We start from the raw sequence: 17,371 nt of genomic DNA on the forward strand, positions 1-17,371 counted from the left end.
CTTTGATTCATGCCCATTGTTGCCTGTCTTGTTTACCATGAAACTATTAAAAACGCGACTGGAGTCGACGAGTTACAAGTCACTGGAATTTGTGACCCACTTTTTTACGCACCATGACGGACAGTCCTAAGACACCTTGCGATGACTGTGGTGGCGAATTCCCCACTCGACAAGGCACTGGCCCTTGTCTCAAGTGCTCAAAGCTCTCAAAACACGCTCGCGACTCTGACCAGTACAAGGACATTTCAGTTTGTCCATTCATATTTCCTCTCACCTTCCCGCTCACTCGAGTTTAGCAATGGCCTCAGTGTGAGATGTGTGGTATTACTCGACGCAATATGCCTTCAACTGGGCCTACTCAGACCTGTAATGCACCAGCATGCAATCGTAACCCACTTGGGCCAGCCGCAGGTATATTTTATCCTCATTGATTCATGATGTGGAGCCAAAACTCTTCCAGGAGGAAAAGAGAATCTTCCCGACATTCAACGTGACCGTAATGCCATATTCTTTGCCCGTCTCCAAAAAAATTCGCCCATTACTGGTCCAAATCCCGGAACTGCCCTCACGACTGAAGAGCTTTTGAATCGGGAACATGGTGGTGGAATGCCCGGCGAACGTCAAATTCATATCGGCTGCCAGGTACGTTGACCTGAGGAGACCACACCTCATCTTACCGACAATTCAATAGATTCGTGTTGCAAAGGGCAACACTGCCAGAATCAATGAAGGCCTTGGATGGGTGCGCAAGGCTGGTCCGTGAATATGTCGATGCTTGGTTAGCTTTTTGTTCTGGTGATATCTTCCGGGTCGCTTATCAGCCAAAGATGTCAAGTCCCAGCTGCTCGACAATCTCAACACCAAATGGACTAAGACTCACAGTCACAAAATTCTCGAGTAAGTGGTGGCTTACTTTTAGAAAGTTTATAACGACAAAGTATTTTTAGCGAAGAAGTGGAACTACGGTTCCAGGGTGGACAAGATCTCCTTGGGGATACTGAAGCCTTGACGGTCGACCAGTTTTACCTCAAGTACTCCTCTCCAGCTCACCGGGGTGACTATCTGGACAACATTAGCAAACCTTGGGACAAGAATAGCTACGTGAAAGCGAAACGACCATTTTTGCCTATGGAATTACTCTTCCATCAAGAAATTGTGAGTCATTCCTCGGAAAATAGAGCAATGATTGATATTTTTACCTAGCATGAAGCCCGAATCAAGAAATCAGACAATGGAGATGATCTGACCTCCACCCACGTCCACCGACGAAAGCGGGAGCGTACCATGTCTGGAACTACCAGCACCACCAGTTTCAAAAAGCCCCGTGGATATTCCCACTTCCGTACGTTGATGTGTGTGACGGTCTGATCCTACTAACTCGACATAAGCTTCGATGGCTCCGGTTTCGCTTTTTGGCCTCCCTTCACGTAAAGATGTGACGGTCATCTCCAAACAGAGCTCGATTTCTTTCATCAAGGTTTCCGCCGTTACGGGCGGTCAGAATGGGGTCACGAAGCTCATCAATACCGGTAAATCATACCAAGGCACTATTGCAGACGAAGCCTTCAATCGTGGCCAGATGAAGCAAGCTCATGATGCAAGTGAACTTGTTTTTCACACTTTCCAATCTTACACTCTCTAGCTTACTATCTCAGGTATCAAGGACTCGTTTGTAGCTAAGAGGTTCTACCAGCTGGACGAGCATGGGTTGGAGGTGGATATCGCAGACAACAATGTCGAGATCCGGCTGGAAGCGACTCGTCAAAGTCAACTCAATTGGTTCTTGGAGTCATTCTATAGGTTTACGGGTACCCATGCTCAAGGTCAAGACGTGTCTGTTGATCAAAGTATGTCAATCTTCTTGCTCAGGAAGCGGAACTGACTAGGTTCTAGATATCACTGCAGCCGAAGTCTTCATTGCAAAGGAAGTCGAACAAGCTTCTCGTGCCTCGGGAATGCTACTTTCTGAGCTCAAGGAAGACGACGAAGCCATCGAGTGGCTCGTCGAAGAACGTCGGGCTCAGGCGGTCAAAAAAATTTCTGGCACTCTTTCGCACAAGCAGCTTGCAAATGACTTGGTATCTAGCACAGTCTCAGCCTTTGCACACTTTGCATTTGGATTCAGCAACCGTCAACTTGTATTTGCAGATCTTCAAGGTTTGTCTTCCTTGCATGTCCGGTATTGATCTCAGGCTCTCTCTGACCTGCAATCATGTAGGAACTCGAGCTATCGTCAAAGATCATGTTGGGCTGGTTCTCTTTGATGTTATGACTCACACTTTGGCTGGGTATGCGGTATACGCACATCTGAACATATGGCTGATTCCATTTTCAGTGATTCCGGCGTCGGAGACTTCGGAGAGAAAGGTATCAGGTCTTTCGTGGAGCAACACCAGTGCAGCCCAGTGTGCACTGGCTTTCAACTGGACCAGATGTATCCCTTGGAGCCTGCTGACTCGGACAAAGAAGACTCGGACGAGCTCACAGACTCCAATAATCTAGTTGGTTACGGGTCAGAATAGAAGATTGGGTAGATACGCCTTCCTTTGCCAGTTTCTGTAATTTTTGAGAAAAAAAAATGGGAATTTGTTGGCATATAGGTCAAGAGGCTTTGAATAAAGCGCTAGATACTCATTCAAAATGAGTTAATCAGCGGCCGTGGTAATTCAAGTTATCTCTAATGTGAGACACTCATGAAAAGCTTGACGGGTAGAAGTGGAAGAGGGCACGATGGTGTAACACCATATAGTGGCAATTCAGTGTAACACTTACTGTCCACACATGTGCCTGTCCACTGGATGGCAAGGAATGTCATGAGACGCTCACAAAGAGCTTGACAGGAGGAGCTGCCTGGATAGAGCATGATGGTGTAACACCATATAGTGGCATTTCAGTGTAACACTTACTATCCACAAATGTGCCTGTCCACTGGGTGGCAAGAGCATATACATCTCTGTTTGTCCAGAGAGTGGCCTCTCTCCATTCAAGACAGAGTGAATCGCCTATCTAGACTTTCTATGACTTAAGAAACAGTGAGGCCACACTGTATCCCAAGCCAACAGAAGGACTAAGCTGCCTGAGCCTCCCGACAGCAGTCAGAAGGCTGGGGAGTCCATGGCCGGAGCAGCCACTTATATAGGTTGCTGGAGCAGAGCTTTGACCGCTCCCCTTTGTCCAAAAAGGTGTGGTGGCACATTGTTTGAGAACAAGGCCACAGTGCCACTAAGACAAAGCACAACAACGCGTTATTGCGTCGAGCACGACGCGTCAATTTGATCATAATCTAGTCACATGGGCGAGCTTAGGCCCGGGCTGCCCGGTCTAAAGTGCTACCGAGCACAGCACTCAGTCTCCAAGTCTCGAGCTAGGATTGCAGAACCAAGGCCCTGGTCCAGTTGAAAGCCAGTGCACACTGGGCTGCACTGGTGTTGCTCCACGAAAGACCTGATACCTTTCTCTCCGAAGTCTCCGACGCCGGAATCACTGAAAATGGAATCAGCCATATGTTCAGATGTGCGTATACCGCATACCCAGCCAAAGTGTGAGTCATAACATCAAAGAGAACCAGCCCAACATGATCTTTGACGATAGCTCGAGTTCCTACATGATTGCAGGTCAGAGAGAGCCTGAGATCAATACCGGACATGCAAGGAAGACAAACCTTGAAGATCTGCAAATACAAGTTGACGGTTGCTGAATCCAAATGCAAAGTGTGCAAAGGCTGAGACTGTGCTAGATACCAAGTCATTTGCAAGCTGCTTGTGCGAAAGAGTGCCGGAAATTTTTTTGACCGCCTGAGCCCGACGTTCTTCGACGAGCCACTCGATGGCTTCGTCGTCTTCCTTGAGCTCAGAAAGTAGCATTCCCGAGGCACGAGAAGCTTGTTCGACTTCCTTTGCAATGAAGACTTCGGCTGCAGTGATATCTAGAACCTAGTCAGTTCCGCTTCCTGAGCAAGAAGATTGACATACTTTGATCAACAGACACGTCTTGACCTTGAGCATGGGTACCCGTAAACCTATAGAATGACTCCAAGAACCAATTGAGTTGACTTTGACGAGTCGCTTCCAGCCGGATCTCGACATTGTTGTCTGCGATATCCACCTCCAACCCATGCTCGTCCAGCTGGTAGAACCTCTTAGCTACGAACGAGTCCTTGATACCTGAGATAGTAAGCTAGAGAGTGTAAGATTGGAAAGTGTGAAAAACAAGTTCACTTGCATCATGAGCTTGCTTCATCTGGCCACGATTGAAGGCTTCGTCTGCAATAGTGCCTTGGTATGATTTACCGGTATTGATGAGCTTCGTGACCCCATTCTGACCGCCCGTAACGGCGGAAACCTTGATGAAAGAAATCGAGCTCTGTTTGGAGATGACCGTCACATCTTTACGTGAAGGGAGGCCAAAAAGCGAAACCGGAGCCATCGAAGCTTATGTCGAGTTAGTAGGATCAGACCGTCACACACATCAACGCACGGAAGTGGGAATATCCACGGGGCTTTTTGAAACTGGTGGTGCTGGTAGTTCCAGACATGGTACGCTCCCGCTTTCGTCGGTGGACGTGGGTGGAGGTCAGATCATCTCCATTGTCTGATTTCTTGATTCGGGCTTCATGCTAGGTAAAAATATCAATCATTGCTCTATTTTCCGAGGAATGACTCACAATTTCTTGATGGAAGAGTAATTCCATAGGCAAAAATGGTCGTTTCGCTTTCACGTAGCTATTCTTGTCCCAAGGTTTGCTAATGTTGTCCAGATAGTCACCCCGGTGAGCTGGAGAGGAGTACTTGAGGTAAAACTGGTCGACCGTCAAGGCTTCAGTATCCCCAAGGAGATCTTGTCCACCCTGGAACCGTAGTTCCACTTCTTCGCTAAAAATACTTTGTCGTTATAAACTTTCTAAAAGTAAGCCACCACTTACTCGAGAATTTTGTGACTGTGAGTCTTAGTCCATTTGGTGTTGAGATTGTCGAGCAGCTGGGACTTGACATCTTTGGCTGATAAGCGACCCGGAAGATATCACCAGAACAAAAAGCTAACCAAGCATCGACATATTCACGGACCAGCCTTGCGCACCCCATCCAAGGCCTTCATTGATTCTGGCAGTGTTGCCCTTTGCAACACGAATCTATTGAATTGTCGGTAAGATGAGGTGTGGTCTCCTCAGGTCAACGTACCTGGCAGCCGATATGAATTTGACGTTCGCCGGGCATTCCACCACCATGTTCCCGATTCAAAAGCTCTTCAGTCGTGAGGGCAGTTCCGGGATTTGGACCAGTAATGGGCGAATTTTTTTGGAGACGGGCAAAGAATATGGCATTACGGTCACGTTGAATGTCGGGAAGATTCTCTTTTCCTCCTGGAAGAGTTTTGGCTCCACATCATGAATCAATGAGGATAAAATATACCTGCGGCTGGCCCAAGTGGGTTACGATTGCATGCTGGTGCATTACAGGTCTGAGTAGGCCCAGTTGAAGGCATATTGCGTCGAGTAATACCACACATCTCACACTGAGGCCATTGCTAAACTCGAGTGAGCGGGAAGGTGAGAGGAAATATGAATGGACAAACTGAAATGTCCTTGTACTGGTCAGAGTCGCGAGCGTGTTTTGAGAGCTTTGAGCACTTGAGACAAGGGCCAGTGCCTTGTCGAGTGGGGAATTCGCCACCACAGTCATCGCAAGGTGTCTTAGGACTGTCCGTCATGGTGCGTAAAAAAGTGGGTCACAAATTCCAGTGACTTGTAACTCGTCGACTCCAGTCGCGTTTTTAATAGTTTCATGGTAAACAAGACAGGCAACAATGGGCATGAATCAAAGGCCTGCAAGTATATTCTTTAGTCCAAATAAAATCTCATATACCCTTCAGACCCACCGGATGACATTCTAAGGGAAACGCTCCTCCGGTATGTGCAGCGAAACCTCAGCCAAGAAACCAAACTGCTTCGTCTCATTGAGGACCACAAGTTGAAGATCAGGTCTAGTGTCTTGTTCATGTTATCTTCTTCCCTTAACCGGTCATCGAGTAGCATTGCAACTTTGAATCGAATCGAGAGGCGGCTCGAGATACCGTCGATGAAGAGATCAAAAATTACTGGAGAAGCTGCTGCCCAAGCTGTCATTGACGAAGCTGAAAAGGACTTGGGACTGAATAACGGACCCAATTATGTGTATACACAGTTGAAGAACAAGCTGGTCATGGTACCACGGTGAGTCGTGTCTGCGTTCTTTGTGAGTAACAGGTAAACATGAGTTCTTTGACAGTGACAGCATTCGAGCGATAATGCATCGTGAGTATCCCCTCGGAGCCCAACTTCGTTATCCGGGCCGGAACAAGTCAACGATTCCACGGACGCCTTTGACAGCATTGGGACCATTCCACGAGATCTCCTCAGATGGACACGAGAAACTCGGGGCTCAAGCATTACAGATGGGTGGAGTGGGGCTTCCTATTTATGCCTTCAAGGATAAATGGACAACGGAGCTACTCAAAATCAATGTTATCCCAAATGATAGAACAAATGCTGCCATTGGGCACTTGTTCTTGGATTTTGTAGCCGAAAAAGGCGGTCAGTATGGTATCTACTTATCACCTCTCTCCTCTAATGTAAGAACTGGCAGGAATAGGATTGCAGATTACTGTCGACAAGGGCTCAGAGATCGGTTGGATGTTGGCTATCCAAGATTCTTTACGGTGTGTCCAACACTGACAAAATTTAAATGTATGATGTTAATTTCCCCTTCAGTGCATTCATGATCCAGATGTATACCCTTCGCACGCGTGTGTGAAGAGCGTTCACAATACAATCATCGAGGCCTTTTGGCGCTGGCTGAAGACTAAACGCGGTCTCTCACTTCGAGAACATATTCTCCGGGGCAAGCATGAGCGGATATTCAATGAGGCGTCGACCCTTCATAGGTACATAGTGTTCCTTATGCTCTACACTCATTCATTACTGAGACATCCATTTCTTAGGCATCTTTTTTAACTGGACCTTCCCGCCCCTTATCCAGGCTGAGCTCGACGAATTTCAGCAGTACTGGAACAGCCACACTGTCCGATTCCAAAAGGAGAAGCTAATGCCATCCGGCCATGTCCCCTCTGACGCTCGTGAACACCCCGAAGCTTACGGCGGAATTGATTGCTTCATTCAAGTGCCGAGAGCGACGGTCAATGAGCTTCGTGAGACACTGTCGGAAGAAGTGGGCCCAAGAGAGCAGCATCTTGAGTGGGTAAGCCCATCGTTTGATGTGTTTGCAACTCTGGTCTACAATTCCATTGGCAAGCCCTTGTTAACGTTGGAGAACAGCTGGAAAGTCTTCTCGGACATGGCATCAAAGATGGAAGCGCTGGGACACGAGCATTGGCCAGAGAACTTGAAGGAGTAGTTTGTACTGAATTCATTGTTGCACAAGGCAGGCTCGAATGAGAAATACCATCCTGCCTAAATTCTGGCGGAGTGGTCATGTGCCCTCGAAAGTCCGCCAAAATTTAGGCAGATTCGTCAGTAGACACCGGACGACACCGGCCGACACCGGCCGACCGGCAACCGAACGGTCAAAATTCATCCTGATCGATCTCGCCTACCGTAGTCGTCAGCCGTCCTACGAATCCGGAAAGACCAGTACGGTCTTCCATCTCCTGTGATCTTCTTGGCCTTGATCAACTCTTCTATCGATACTTGGACAACAATACACGGAAGCTTTGTAGTATCAAGGGCTCGTGTCCAGAATTGAGACCCAGCTCAATAGCTCTTTCAACTTTTTCAATTTCAATGCCGCCTTAATCTGGCAGTCTTTTAGCATAGCAAAGTGTCTCCGCAACGGAGCGGGGCCCAGCTCGGGAGCGGCCTTGTTTTCTCTAACCCAACTGCACTTAGGAAATAGCACAGATAGGGGCAATCTGGATACATGGATTTTATCTGTATGGATACAGATACAGATAGAACTTTCCATATCCATGATACCCATGGATAAGTGAACACTTGAAGGTATGAGGGTAAATAGTGGGGATAATATAGTCCAGCAGCCTAAAACAGATATTGTTACATATTGGCTTGATGGTACATACTTAGGCATACAAGCATTTTTGTACTATCTTGATAGAATTACTATCTAAATATCTTCTGTTTCTATCCATATCCATGGATATGAGTACACAGTGTTGTGCCTCTAGCGCCGCTGACCACGGAAACCGCCATCCCGAGGCGGATCAAATGCTACAAATCTGAACTACGTCAGCATCCCGCTCCATCACCGGCATCAAACGCGTCTTGGCGTCTAGGCGTCTTACGGCGATGCGACGCCGCCTCCCGGACTCGTCGGGGGCGGTCCTGGAACAGTCTCCGACTGCGGGATTTGTGCCTCTACTGTAGTATATAAACCTGTAGCTATTTCCTTGCAACTCAGATCATTCTCCCCGCAGTTTCTATCTAGTTTCTGTGTGCTCTCGAGCCCGTATCTACTTCGTCTTTGCCCGCGCTTAGTCAGCCTCCGTCCCCGCTCTCACCGCGTGCCGGTCCGAACCTTAGTCGGAACCCTCGCACTTTCTTTTGTTTGTGTCAGCTGCCAAGCCCGACGCAAGCACATCATATTTTGGAGCCCACCACGAGGGTCTCCGTAGCACCATTGATTCATACTCGGCACGCAACCTTCGCGACAACGAGCTCCGAACTCTCCGACTTGAGTTGATTCGCGCTGGTCAAAATCCAAACAACCTTACCGACACCTCGACACATAGTCAAAACTCGAGTCCCGACGAGTTCTTGGTCCCAGTCCCCGTCTCCATCGCCCAGCACTCATACCTTCCCCCACTCTCGCCCTCTGATCCCTACTTCGCTTATTTCCTGCCGCTCCCGCCCTCGCGCCCGACATCTCCGACCATGGCAACAATTCCCATGCCCGCCCGAGGCGACCGAAACGCCCCCCGCTTTGACTCTGCCAAATAGTGTTGCTGCGGTGTAAGTCGAGCCGAGCCGGTGTGGCCAACTTCGTTTCAACTCTGTCAGTCGAGTTGATGCGAGTTCCACACCGGTGTGAACCAAGTTGACTGCCGCCGCTCACGTGGACTCGGCAAGATACCGTAGAATCTGAATACAAGTCCTTCGCAGCCCGCTTGTGGGTCAGTTGAGGTCGTTGATGGAATTTAAAGTGACGATACATGTAGCTACGATGAATCTACTCTATCAGGGAAAATATTCTTAACCAACTCAGCCAGTTCCTGGCCATGATTTGTTTCCAGCAGTTCTTGAATGGCATACTCAGTTAATGGACCCTCAATGGTGTAGTCCTCTGGTTTTGCGAGGAAGCGTGACATGAAGTCAAGACGCTCCTGTCGATAGATGAACTTGAGGAATTGGAGAGCCTCGAGCAGCTCTGGCGATATCCGGCTGCGTCGCATAGTACAGGTCTCTTTGCTTGAAGAGAACACGCGCTCGCAGGGCACTGAGGTGGCTTGGATGGGTAATATATCCATCGCAACCTTGAAGAGAATCGGAAATCGATGCTCGTTTAACTGAAAGATGTCACATGAATCTATGGAGAGAAATATGAAGTGGCGTACATCCCAGTATTTGACGAGGCGGAAAGTTTTTGAGGCGGGTTCAAGCCCTTCTCCTTTGTAGGCAGCAAGCTGGCGGATGGCTGATTGACGGTCCTCCTCAAGCAGTAGCGCTTCGCTTGCTTCTCGTTCTTCCCGTGACATGGAGGGTTCGCGCGTCAGTGACACTGGTGTTGATGGACTTGCGAGGCCAAGTAGTTCGGCATATTCCTCGGGCTGGTTGACAGGATCTGGGGCATTCTCTTGAGTCAGTGGGGCAGTCGGGTTTTCTTGAAGCTCCTTTAACATGGTCTGCGCCGCGATATTGATGATATGACCAACGCAGCTAAGAACAATAGTAAGTTAAAAGAATATAATAAGGCGGACCCCGCACCGGACACGATTTCCGTCTTCATCAAAGCGCAGAGAAGAGGTTATATCATTGTTGACAAGCTCTTCAAGTTCGCGCATGGCCGTATCGTTGTTTGAGGCATTGTCAAGTGTGATGGAGCCAAGCTGAAGGATGATTAGTGACAGAGTTAGCCAGACAAATAATATACCTTCGGAATGATTCCGGCATGTTTCGCAATGTCATACATGTATTTTGCAATGTTCTTGCCATCATGGGCACCTTCGACGAGCCGGAAACAAAGCAGTCGATTAACAATGACAAAATCACCCTTCTCATCGCGTGTACAGTAGTGAGACGAGAGTGCCTGGAATGACCGCAAATTTGGATCACTCCAAATATCTCCTGTCAGCGAAATTCGTCCATAAGCTCGCTAAACTACTTAGTCAATTTGCCAGCTGCGTTAAAGAATAATACCTTGAAGTCAGCAACGAGCGCCTCATACTCGCTTTTGTATTCTGCGATAACCATTTCCGTCAAAGCCGTACGATGAGGAAGGTCCTTGTCCGACATGTTCTCGCGCCCAAATAACGAATATGCACGAAACTCAGGGCAATCGACCAGGTTAAGAGCCTGGAACAATTTGAGTACATAGTTGTAACGGGCATAGTTCCCATACCTCGTCGTTGGCGGCGACCAACCGAATAAGGAGCTTTACATAGCCCTCGACCGTGAATGGTTCTGTGTTGTAATCCATTGTGGGTTGCATATCGGGGCGGTGTACCCCGGCCAGGGCTGTTACGGCTTCATAAACATCCTTATGTTTGTTCTTGAGATGTGTTCGGCCAGTGGTTACAAAACCATCTTGATTGGCATATGTTTTCCAGTCCCTGTTTTCAATCAGTGCGACGTCGGGAAAGGATTCGGGCTACCTACGAACAAAGACGGCATCGCAAGCCACAGAAGTGTCACGGATAAGACCCGGCCCGTCCGCTCCGGCGCTGGTGTCGGGCCATTGCGGGCCCGTAACACGCAGCACGTGACGACGGGGAACATGCGCCCCAGTAGGAGGAACGCACACGTGGGAAGCACGTGACCGAGAACGACGCGTCGAGCCGTCGCCGAGCCCAACTCGACACCAGGGGAATGGGGAGGAGTGCTAGGAGGTCAGGAGTAGCGCCTGGCCCGCAAGGGATGTGCGATCGTCCCCTCTGCGGCCAGGAACGGGAGCGAGGAGGAGGAGGAGAGGCCAGGGTGTCCGATCACCCCCTTTGCGGGCCCGCGTATATAATGCGCGATAGTGTACCCTGTACTCTATCGCTTAGATCGTCTGAAGAACTACCTTACTCCGTGCGAGAAGACGCTATCGACTCATCGGGCCCGACACGACCCGATTCGAACCTTCGACCACCGACTACGGCAAGGGACCGAGTTCACGGGCCCTTTCGGTTTCGATCTACCCCGCCCGCCATACTTGCGGGCCCGACTATCCGTCTGTTCTGTTCCGGGCGCGCGCTCTGAGGAGAAGTCCTCGCACGGCCCGACCCGCAGTCTGACAGAATCTAAGCGATCCCCCTACACCCGCAACAGAATGGACACTACCACCGTCATCGCACTCCCGGCGTGGGCTACGATAGTAGCTATCGTCATCGCCTCCCTTGCCTACCTATACGGACGCACTCTCGAAGCCCAACCCGTGGTCTTCAACCGCGTCCTCTACGGAAGAAAGGAGCCCGCCCTGAAGTGGGGCACCCCTAGGCGGGTCTCCTTGGACGAACACCATCGGCACATGGAACACGCTTGCCCGGCCCACGGTGCCGGGCCCGCCGCAAAGCGCCCGACGCCTCAACAACTCCCCGCCCCTCCCCACGTACGGCCGAACCCCGATCCGGATCGTCTCTGGACCGCCCGGGCCACCGGCACACTCGGCCTGATGAAATGGGACGCACCTCCCTCCGCACGAAGGCCCTGGGGGCCGTTCTTATCTCTCTCGTAATCTGCTCTACTTAATCTGTGGCGGGGCCTCTGTCCCCTAATAATAAATCTCTTTCTTCACCCATCACACTGGCACAACGGACGAGCGCAAGACAAATCGATCGATTACAGACAGCAGAAAAAATACAAAAAAGGGGAAAATACGCAGACAAAAACACGATACGATCCGAACCACCACGGGGGGCGCCCTACGGGAGAGGGCCGACTTGACAAGGCGCGCGAACGATGACAGCAAACCAGAGGGCGGGGATACCCGAACGCCGAGGCCCGAGTAGACGGGGAATCCCGGCTGATGTCGCGAAGAACGACCAGCGAGTCGCCGAAGCCTAATCCAGGTCCATCATGTCGAAGCTCAGGCCATCCTGACGGCACACGTTCGCATACACCTCTCGTTCAGCGGCCCGACGCTCTAAACCCTCCGGCGTTTCCCAGAATCCCGACCTCTCTCCTTCGGACCGGTGGATAGCCAGAAGAATGGCGCCCAGATAGCGGCACACGCCGGGCGACGTCCCGCGAGGCGGTCAAGGACTCCAGCGAGTTCACCAACCGGAGGTCTGCGTCCAGGGAACGATCGACGACAACTCCGCGAGTGCGCGGGTCCGAGCATCCGGGAAGCCCCCCGTCGGCCGAATGAACCGCCCGACTGTTGCAGCAACAGCACGCCCAACGGCGACAAGCGCTGATCGGCGGGTACCGACGGGTCCCCATGCAACCGGCGAGACTTGGCAATGGCCCGATCCAAGTCCCAACCCCTCCCGAACCACAGGGAGACTCGAGGGAACGAAGGCACCTGGAAACCCATGGTGGGATAAGAAGGAGGGTGGGTCTTACCCGCAGGAACGGATGGCCGGGACGATGCCTCTCCTAATGAGCGATCCGCGACAGGGGAGGCCGGCCGGCGGAAAGTGGGGCGAGGCCTCGGCGGGGGGCCGACTTGACGATGGTGGGGGAGACGGCGGCGGGTGCGAACTCGTTTCGCACGGGGACGGGGAGGAGTCCCGAGAAGACGCTGACGAAAGGACGACCGGGCGGCGACGACGGCCCGAAGAAGGCCCGACCGTCGGGGTCGGGCTCCCCCGAACCGATCCTCGTTTGATCGGGGCAAATAGGAGAACAAGAAGGATCGGTACGGGACCGATGCGGACAGCCCGACTAGATCAGCGAAGCGGGGATCGGGACGTAGCAGCGCAAACTCGCCATCCTCGACTTGACGCTCCCAAAACTCGAAGGAAAAATCATGCAGATCCGCGGAGCGAGCCTTGTACGCATCTGCAAAAGACCGCCAACGCAGACAGGCACGATGGAGCGGGCTGCACGCGTCACAAGCCCGACGCACGGGACCAGGGAGTTTCTGGGGAGAACTATCTGGGACGCCCCACACGGTGCACAAACGATCATGAGCGATGCAATACTCGCAGCGAGGGGAAAGGGATCGGATCACTGTTCCCGGTTGACGAGGGGGCTCCCCTCGGAAAAGCGCCAGCTGTCCAGTAGATTCAAGACGAGGGGCCAAGGGGGTGCCGAAATCCCGTTGCAACGGGGCAGGCGACACGGCTGGGGAGAAGGAAGGGTCGAGGGCATCCGTAGCCGACTCGTGTTCAGAGGCGTCGATCCCCACCGAAGACAAACGACGAGGGCCGGCGATCACCTCCACATCCGAATCCGAACCCGAGTCGGAAGGTAGGAAAAGCAGGGTCGAAACCGGCGGGGCACCATCCCGTTCCACGTCAACCTCCATCGAAGACGAAGACCGCGCCCGAACCACCGGAGTAGGGGGAACGCGCTTCATAACCGGGGCCGTCGACTCGGAACCCTCCGGATCACTCTCGGGGCTCGGAAATTGATCATCCAACCAGGCCGCCAACGGGAGGAAGCTGAACGAAACACCCGCTTCCGCCTCATCCAACGAGGGGCCGCCCGAGAAGGCAAACTCCTCCCGAGGATCAGGCAAGGAAACCACCCGGATGAAGGACGACCACCGGTCGGCATGAAGGAACGGCGGCACGAGAGATGGAGGGAGAGGACCCAGTAGTCGGGCCAGCGTATCGGGCCGAGCTACGTTCTCTTCGGGAAACACGCGAAAAGCGGCCACGTGGGCTAGGACGAGGAATCGGTCTGAGACGAAGGAGGGGAGGCCGACGGAAGCGGCGCAAGACAAGGCGTGAAGGATGAGGCGCTGAACGGAGCCAGTCAGCACGCGGCCGAAAGCGCACAGAGAAGGAGACATACCACCCAACGCCACAGATGGGGAAAAAACGAATCACTGGGCGAAGCAGTGTCGGCAGCGAGGAGGTGCGCAAGGAGGCCACGGCCCAGTTGTCCAAACAAAGGGCGAACATCCTGAAGAGAGCCGTCCTCGCGACGCCAGACGAAGGAGGAGGGGAACGCATCGAATAGAACACCGAAATAGAGGTGATGGGGCCCGAAGACAAGCGGCTGCCACAGACCGGCCTTCATTAGGCGGTCGAGTCGCACTGCCACAAGATTCGGCGGGGAAGACGACGGCCGCGGGGCGCTCGGGGGGACTGGGAGAGCGGGAGCTCGATGTGAACGGACTACGGGGGCCAACAGAGGGAGCAGCTTGGAGGAATAGTCGTCGGCTTGAGATGGGGGCAAGTCCTCCAACAGGCGCAGGGGCTCGAACGACTCCCGGTGCACGACGGGTCTCGCCCTTGCGCGATGGGCCAGGAAGCAGGAAACTCGACGAGAGACATAGAGGCGAAGCGGACGAACAGACGACCCGGCTCTGAGGATGGGGGAACCATCTGAGAGCTGAAAGGGGGCAACAACCCGGAGCGGTACAAGTTGGGGGACGACATAAAGAGGATTAGAAGGGGAAGCCCCGGCTTATATGGGGGAACGAACGCGTTCTATATCGAACTCGACCGAGGCGCGCAGCACAGCCTACTCGCAAGCAATACGAACAAAGGACGCGCAACTGAATTGAAAAAGACCTACGCTATGCCGCACGTGACCGCGGTGAAACACTTGATGGACAGGAAGGATCGATCTGCGGACGCCACGAGGCGTCAGAAGCCGCGGGAGATTAAAATGCGCAGCCGAAGCTTAGCTTAAGCTTATGGGCTGGATGGAATTTGCGATTGGAAGGACGAGCTAGAGTCAAAATTAAACCCGAGAAACCGGGGCGACCGAGCCACGCCGACTCGAGACGAGTTGTTCCTAGGGAGGGGGTGATGTCACGGATAAGACCCGGCCCGTCCGCTCCGGCGCTGGTGTCGGGCCATTGCGGGCCCGTAACACGCAGCACGTGATGACGGGGAACATGCGCCCCAGTAGGAGGAGGAACGCACACGTGGGAAGCACGTGACCGAGAACGACGCGTCGAGCCGTCGCCAAGCCCAACTTCGACACCAGGGGAATGGGGAGGAGTGCTAGGAGGTCAGGAGTAGCGCCTGGCCCGCAAGGGATGTGCGATCGTCCCCTCTGCGGCCAGGAACGGGAGCGAGGAGGAGGAGGAGAGGCCAGGGTGTCCGATCACCCCCTTTGCGGGGGCCCACGTATATAATGCGCGATAGTGTACCCTGTACTCTATCGCTTAGATCGTCTGAAGAACTACCTTACTCCGTGCGAGAAGACGCTATCGACTCATCGGGCCCGACACGACCCGATTCGAACCTTCGACCACCGACTACGGCAAGGGACCGAGTTCACGGGCCCTTTCGGTTTCGATCTACCCCGCCCGCCATACTTGCGGGCCCGACTATCCGTCTGTTCTGTTCCGGGCGCGCGCTCTGAGGAGAAGTCCTCGCACGGCCCGACCCGCAGTCTGACACAATTGAAGCCATTCACAGAGTAGTTCTGCCTAGACTTCATTTATGCTTACAAACCCAATCCTTCTTCCCTTATAACATATTGATTGATAGTCTCTTAATATTTAACCACTTATGCAAGCTGATAAGTCAAGGAGATAAATATCAAACCATAGTACTGAATAGTAGGGTCCCCTCATGAGTCATTTATTATGATTAATGAAATACTCCCAAAGTTATAGGATAGTTATATATGATCACTAAGTATTTGGCTACATATATCCCCAAGGAGTCTCAGGAGAACATCTATAAATACATTGCTAGATGAGATATTTCATTACATACTTCATTCATTTGGATTGATGCAGCGGTTCCTGAGTTACAATGTGTTTAATTGTTGTCTACTAACTTCAGGGTATTAGGTATATATGATTGTTAAAGACCTGTGACATGCATTTGGACTATTGAGTAGCTAATAAAATGGTCTCCTAAGTTATTCAACTTGGTCAGATAATTGGTAATGAACGTATAGCAGTAGGAACTATGCATTCTGCAAGGCCCTGGAGTAAGTTTACTGCCCTAGTTATTGCCAGCTATAGCATGCATGCAAAACATGCTAGTAGATATTCCATAGCCTACCATGTCACATATTTCTGCCCCAGATTCTCCTTGACTAGAGTAGTGGATTAGGACTACTAACTTCCATGCATTTATGGATATGGCATGTATATTATCTTCAATGAATCCCTTGAAAAAGGTGGAAGGGACCTAGTAGACTCTCTATGACATTGAAACATACATTAGTATGCTCTGGCCAGAAAGTGATGTCTACTAACTTTTGTGCAGTGGACATTGCATTAGTTCAAAGGGCCTTAGCTGTATAAAAGACATACCAGTAGACTTCCTATGGCCTGCATATCCTCCTAGCTACCTTGTCAACCAACCCAGGGGAAGACATCTACTAATCTCTACTCCAGGGGAGTTAGTAGACATCCTGGATCGCAAAGGGGGGCCTTGCAAACTGAAGGTGTCCACTAACTTCCAACAATGTAACTATTATAAATTTATAGCATAGAAGAGATCCAAGTGAGCTTTCCATTGCCAGACATGACACATGTCCTCCCCTCAGCCCAGCTGCTTTATCAACTAAAGGGTTGGAGGATATCTACTAACTTCCTGTCTACTAACTTCTGTGCCAGAGAAGTTAGTGGACATGGTCAACTACACTATCACAAATGCAGGACTTCAGCAGGATAAACTGCATTCCAGAAGACCTCCTATGGCCTTGCACGACACATGTCTCCCCCCTGTCTGCTTTTTCAACCAGTGGTGAAAGATGTCTACTAACTTCCATGACACAGAAATTGGTAGACATGCTTACCTATATTATTATGTGGACTTCAATGGTATAGGAAATATGCCAGTAGACCTTCCATAACTTGTCATGTCACGTGCCTCTCCAGCTGCTGCTTTCTCAATTCAAGTAGTGGAAGATGTCTACTAACTTCGGTGTAGGGAAGCTAGTAGACATGGTCAACTAAACTATCATCAATTTGGGACTTCAGTAGCATAAAAGAGACGCCAATGAACCTGTCATGTCATATATCCCTCCACTAGCTGCTTTCTCAACTAAAGTGGCTGAAGATGTCTACTAACTTCACAGGCACAGAAGTTAGTAGACATGCTCACCTATATTATAATGAATTTGGAACTTCTGCAG

At 51.4% G+C, this 17,371-nt stretch overlaps 1 protein-coding gene across 1 annotated transcript; it reads left to right on the forward strand.

The window, feature by feature from the left end:
- Window positions 1-113: 113 nt before the first annotated feature.
- On the forward strand, window positions 114-2,522 carry MIND_01404600 (uncharacterized protein; the record flags this gene model as incomplete). The annotated part of the gene is made up of 12 exons (XM_037370447.1): window positions 114-248; window positions 297-411; window positions 461-642; window positions 692-755; window positions 822-897; window positions 948-1,155; window positions 1,204-1,342; window positions 1,389-1,601; window positions 1,656-1,847; window positions 1,894-2,157; window positions 2,219-2,288; window positions 2,336-2,522. 12 exons carry the CDS (start codon window positions 114-116, stop codon window positions 2,520-2,522), a joined length of 1,845 nt encoding a protein of 614 aa, XP_037213039.1.
- Window positions 2,523-17,371: the final 14,849 nt, after the last annotated feature.

The sequence above is a fragment of the Mycena indigotica genome (assembly GCF_014461135.1).
Source record: "Mycena indigotica strain 171206Taipei chromosome Unknown Mind.scaff0018, whole genome shotgun sequence".
In the NCBI taxonomy this organism is placed as follows: domain Eukaryota; kingdom Fungi; phylum Basidiomycota; class Agaricomycetes; order Agaricales; family Mycenaceae; genus Mycena; species Mycena indigotica.